The 5,935-nt window shown below is 54.7% G+C and overlaps 1 protein-coding gene across 1 annotated transcript; it reads left to right on the forward strand.

Annotated features, from left to right (window-relative positions):
- Nucleotides 1–1,091: 1,091 nt before the first annotated feature.
- On the forward strand, nucleotides 1,092–5,094 carry KLK4 (kallikrein related peptidase 4). Its single transcript, XM_020890528.2, has 5 exons — nucleotides 1,092–1,217; nucleotides 2,699–2,861; nucleotides 3,315–3,565; nucleotides 3,653–3,789; nucleotides 4,653–5,094. Exons 1-5 carry the CDS (start codon nucleotides 1,157–1,159, stop codon nucleotides 4,803–4,805), a joined length of 765 nt encoding a protein of 254 aa, XP_020746187.2. The 5' UTR covers nucleotides 1,092–1,156; the 3' UTR covers nucleotides 4,806–5,094.
- Nucleotides 5,095–5,935: the final 841 nt, after the last annotated feature.

Here is a 5,935-nt window from a genome sequence, read left to right on the forward strand (position 1 = left end):
AAAAGCTTCATCCTACCCCCCACCGTCTGGGCGCCCACGGTGCGCCTGGCTCGGTGTCCAGGCATTTTCCCCCACAAAGGTTTTTGGAAGATTTTGAGATGGAGGAACAATGATCACCCTGATTTTATGGATGGGAAAACAGAGGCTCACAGGGGTGCAAGGTTCCAAAGGTAGAATGTGCTGTTGGGGGTTTGAATCGGGGAGGTTCCGCTGGGAAAACACAGCAGGGAGAAGGAGAGAGGATGAGAGAGATTTAACGAGAGGGAGAACAAGAGAAAAAGAAACAGAGAGTGTGTGTACGTGTGTGAGAGAGCGGGGGGCAGGGGGAGAACTGGAGAGAGAGACGGGAAAGCTGACAGGCAACCAAGCAAGAAGGGGTCAGTGAGGCCGAAATCTCCCGACCCCTCTAGCTCACTGATCTCAGCCTGGCACCAGGCAGCCAGAGAGCTCTGAGCTGCAAGCTGGCAGCACCTCGCCCCAGGAATGTGTCCCTAGGGGGCAGGCCAGCCCAGCTGGGGATGCTTATAAGCTCCCCAAGGGGCCCCTGCTGGAGGCAGCAGGCGGAAGCCCAGCCAAGTGTAGGATCCCGGAGCCCAGAGGCAACTAGGTGAGCGTCCCACCCACCGCTCCCTTAAGAGCAGTCTTCATGATCTACTCTCCCTACAGCCCCGTGTCCCTGTGGTTCTCAGCCTCCGGACCTTGGGTCTTCAGGTCTGTTTCCTCCAAATCGGTCTCTACTTAGGAGGGTCTCTCCAGTCCTCCTGTGTCTCCCCTGGTCTATTTCCCTGAATCTCTCTTTCCTGGACTCTGACTCTCAGCCCGCCTCTGATATCCTCTCTTCTCTGCATCCTTGAGGGCCCTGTCTCCATCCTCCTACGTCTCCCAGTCTATAGATGGAGAGACACTTTCTCCATCTCTTCCTCTCCACCCACTTCTCTCTCTCTCTTTCCACTTCTCTCTCAGGCTCTCAGGCTATCCAGGCTGTGGGTCTCTGGGCCATGAGCTCAGACACTGCGATGTGTGTGTGTGTCGGAGAGGGGGTGGTATAGATCCTTGTCTGTCTGATAATATCCTGGGGGAGGGGGCAGGAGTGGAGAGAGAGACTGATGGAAAGACTTGGTTCCCTAGAGACTGACCCTCATACAGGTGCTGAAGGATGACCACAGCAGGAAAGCCCTGGGGCTGGTTCCTGGGGCATCTCCTCCTCGGTGTCACAGGTATCTGAGTGAGGTGTGTGTGTGTGTGAGATTGTGTCTGGGGCTTGTTACTGGGCAGGCACGACTCAGGGTCCTCCAGGACCTGACTGAAGCTGCGTGGATGACAGTACGGTGTGACGGTTGCTTTCCGGATGCACACGTGTGATTCCTTGTATCACAGGGTGTCAGCATGGGTGCCACCTGTGTGCTAGCGTGTGTGTGTGTGGCTTTGCACGCCTCTGTGTACAGTCGTTCCCGCGAGAGTTGGTGCATGATTGGGGGGACGGCTCTGACAGTCGTGCGTCTGGATACCCTGCACGGTGGCAATGCTGAGAGGACCCAAGTGATGAAGCTGCGAGGACCTGTGGAGCCGGAAAGTATTAGTCGCTTCAGTCATGTCCTGTTCTTTGCTCTGTCCATGGGATTCTCCAGTCAAGGATACTAGAGTGGGTATCCATTGCCTTCTCCAGGGGGTCTTCTGGAACCAGGGATGGAACCCGGATCTGCTGCACTGCAGGCAGATTCTTTACCGTCTGAGCCAACAGTCCTTGCCTGGGGTACCCCTGAAAGGGAGATTATGCTTCTAGGAGAGGCACCCATTGAGGGCAATCTGCGCCTGCTGCGTGGGTCTCCAGTCCTCAGAGGCCCAGGGACCTACATCAGGACGGTGTGATGGGGTTGCTGCGTGAGCCAGCTTTCTGTTGCCCTGGGGGGACGGGACTGAGCCGAGCTGGGCGAGACGCCAGGGCCACAGATACTGGCACTGCCTCCCTGAGCGTCTTCTTCTGTCGCCCTTGCCTCTGCCACCTTGTGTGGAGGGGTCTGCTTGTGCTGGGAGACTGAGGCCCCAGCAGTGCACAAGCCTACCGTGGTGCTTGTGTGTGTGTGTGAGAGAGAGATGGAGTGTGGGTCTGGAAGTAGGCTGTGACGAACTCGAAGCTGAAACTCTCCCCGGACAAGTGACCCTTGAACCCGAACCCACCCCAAGGAACCTGGTCCGTGGCATTAAGGCCCCCCGCACTGTGGCCCCGCCCCCGCCTCCTCACTCCTCCTTGACTCCGCCCCTAGCACTCTCCCTGCCCGCAGGATCCCTGACTCCATCCCTGAGGTTCTGACCACAGCCGCCCACCGAGAGGTCTAGTGCCAGCTGACCTCCACACAACGCAGGGCACTGTGACTCCGCCCCGAAGAGGCCTAGTCCCGCCTCCTGTCTGTCTCCCACCTCTGGCCACGGCCCCATGCACCGAGAGCCCCGCCCCCAACCCCACTCCTGCTGTCCGGCTTCCACCCTGAGCCACGGCCCCTCACCGCCACAGAAGCCCCGACCACGCCCATCAAATGCAGTCACGCCCCCGAGAGCCATGGCCACGCCCCCCAGGAGTAAGTGTCCTACATTCTGGGCCTTTTGCTCAGTCCTGACCACGCCCCCACGCCGAGCCCCGCCCCCAGAAGCCCCGAATCGGCTCAGAGCCGGGTTCCCCCAGCCCTGCCTCCGCCCTCAGGATCCCTCGCCTGGGGCGGCAGCAGCCGCATCATAAACGGCGAGGACTGCCGCCCGCACTCGCAGCCCTGGCAGGCGGCCCTGTTCTTGGAAAATGAATTCTTCTGCGGGGGCGTCCTGGTGCATCCGCAGTGGGTGCTGTCAGCCGCACATTGTTTCCAGAAGTGAGTGCAGGGCGGGGGCCCGGGGGTGGGGCGGGGAGGAGGGACGAGGACGGCGTTTGGGTTCCAGAGAGGGTCTGGATGCACTGTTAGCTGAGGAGAGGGGCTTCATAGGTTCAGTTTCCGGGTACTAAAAGTGAAAGCCGCTCTCAAGGAAGGCTCTGCGAGGGAGGCGGGAGCTCTTGCTTTGGAAAGACTCAGTCCTGGGTTGAAATCTCAGTTCCACTGCAGAGTATCTAGTCAATTAAGGCAAGTTCTTGTCCCTGGATTATAACTTGTTCATTAGAATTTGAAATCATGACTGGGTAGTGCAGAGCTTAGCAAGGAAGATGGGGGTGGGGCAGGGGACTGGAGATGGGGTTATGGTTGAAGACAAGACTGGAGATAATAGCGTGGCTGCCACAGAACTAACCGGTCCCCACGCTATCCCCGCACCCTCGACCCCGTGGCCCTCAGGTCCTATACCATCGGGCTGGGCCTGCACAGTCTTGAGGCCGACCAAGAACCAGGCAGTCAGATGATAGAAGCCCACCTCTCCATCCAGCACCCAGAGTACAACAAACCATCTTTCGCCAACGACCTCATGCTCATCAAGTTAGAAGAATCGGTGCCCCCGTCTGATACCATCCAGGATATCAGCATAGCCTCCCAGTGCCCGGCCGCCGGGGATTCCTGCCTGGTTTCCGGCTGGGGTCGGCTGGTGAATGGTGAGCTCGGGAGGGTGGGTGTGTGTGGTCTCTCCAAGGGGTTCTCCGCCCAGCCAATAGAGGCTGATCCGATGCTCTGCGTCCCAGGCAGACTGCCCAAAGTGCTTCAATGCGTGAATATCTCAGTGGTGTCGGAGGAGATCTGCAGTGAACTCTATGCCCACGTGTACCACCCCAGCATGTTCTGCGCTGGTGGAGGCCAGGACCAGAAGGACTCCTGCCATGTGAGAGACGGGGGAAGGGAAGAGGGGAGAAGATCCAAGGAGAGATGGAGAAGGGAGGGGGCAAGGACCCCGTGGTGAGAAATGAGATATGGAAGAGAGACTGAAAGAGAAATAGATGCGGGAATAAAGAGAAGCAAGAAAGTGAGAAACAGAAATAAAGACAGATGCAGTAAGGCAGAAACACATACACACATGCACACCCAGACAGAAACAGATACAGTGACACATAGAGATGAAATGTAAAGTGAAATAGGATAAAAAATCAACATACAGGAGGTACAGAAATGCATAGACTCTCAGAGTCACTGAGACAGAGAAGTAAGCTACAGTGGGAGAAAAAGAAGGAGAGACACAGAGATGTAACAGCAGCAAACCCAAGAGAATCAGCCAGCTGTTAGGACGTAGGGAGCCGAATTAGGTGTGATTGGGGCTCTGGAGTGGAACCTTTAAGGAATATGTTGCTATCTTTTGTCCTCTCTCGTGTGTCTTTGCCTCTCTCCGTTTGGTTCCTTTCTGATCTCACGTCTATCTCCACCTCTCTGTGTTTTGTTTGTTTTTAATATTCATTTATTTGTCCATCTGTCTATTGGCCTGACTCGGGTCTTAGTCGCATCACGCGGGATCTTCGTTGCAACACGCTGGCTTCTCCGCTTGTGGCGCTCAAGCGTCTCGCTAGCTGTGGCACGTTAGTCGGTTGCCCCACTCTAGTTAGTTGCCCCACCGCACGTGGGATCTCAGTTCCCCGACTAGGAGTCGAATTTGTGATGCATGCCTTGGAAAAGGGATTCTGAGCCACTGGACCGTCAGGGGCGTCCCCACCTCTCTGTGTTTTGGACTCTTTTTTCTCTGTCTCTCCATAACAGGGTGACTCCGGGGGCCCCCTGGTCTGCAACGGGTCCCTGCAGGGCCTTGTATCCTTTGGACAAGCCCAGTGTGGCCAACCTTACGTGCCAAGCGTCTACACCAACCTCTGCAAGTTCGCGGACTGGATACAGAAAACCATCCAGGCCAGTTAACTCCTGCGACTGGGACTCATGAAATTGAACCCCAAAATATAAGCTGCTGAAGGAATTCAGGAATCTGGGTTCCCAGTGCCTTCCACCCTCAGATCCAGGAGTCTAGACCCCCACCCCCACCCCCCCTCCCTCAACCCCAGGAGTCCTGTCCCACCGAGGATCTTTTCTTGCACACGGTGCCCCCTAGCGGCACGATGTTGAGACCGCCTTACCATTGGTAGAGAAAGTTGATTTTTCACTGTTTTTGTCCCTTCCCTTAAGCCCTGAAATAAAGTCTAAGAGAGCACCAGCTCTGTTCGAACTGTCCTCCTTGCTTCCTTTCCCATCCAAGGGATTCCAGCAAATAGTCTGCCTTCCTTTTGCCTCAGTTTTTTCATCTGGGAAATGGGACCCTTGACCAGGAGAGTCACAGGATCCTCACGGAAGAAGACATACCTGGGAAGAGGTTAAGAGAAACTGATTCTGTGGATGTTTTCCAGTTTCTGAAAAGTCGAATCAGCAAATGGCAAATTAATGGGGTTTCCTTATTTTGTTTAATCAACTTTAGTTGGCTTATTTTGGTTTGGTCTTCTTCAATGCATTTTAAGAATTTTTCACCTGTGGTTGCCTCAGGACTCACCTGCTATAGCTGGAGACTGGTGTCAAGAATCCAGGGGGCAGGGGTAGGGAAGTCTGAGGATGGAGAGAGGGGCAAGTTAGGACTGAGAAAGAGAAGACTGAAGGCCCAAGAATGTAAGGAATTGTTATTATACTAAATACAATGGGGCTCCCCTGGTGGCTCAGTGGTAAAGAAGCTGCCTGACAATGGAAGAGATGCAGGTTCAGTCCCTGCGTCTGGAAGATCCGGAGAAGGAAATGGCAACTCACTTAGTGTTCTTGCCTGGAGAATCCCATGGACAGAGGAGCCAGTGGCAGTCCAGTTACAGTCCATGGGGTGGTAGAGTCGGACACGTCTTAGAGACTAACCAACAACAACTAAATAGAATATACTGATAAGAATTTATATCCAGGAATATCTTCATAAATATATTGTGAACCTATTCTTAAGGAGATATTCAAGTTTTTCTGTATCTCTTCAGTATCCTCAAATATATAAAGTAAATGATGAGATAACGAAGAGATACAAATCC

Source organism: Odocoileus virginianus, chromosome 20, assembly GCF_023699985.2.
Source record: "Odocoileus virginianus isolate 20LAN1187 ecotype Illinois chromosome 20, Ovbor_1.2, whole genome shotgun sequence".
Taxonomy (NCBI): domain Eukaryota; kingdom Metazoa; phylum Chordata; class Mammalia; order Artiodactyla; family Cervidae; genus Odocoileus; species Odocoileus virginianus.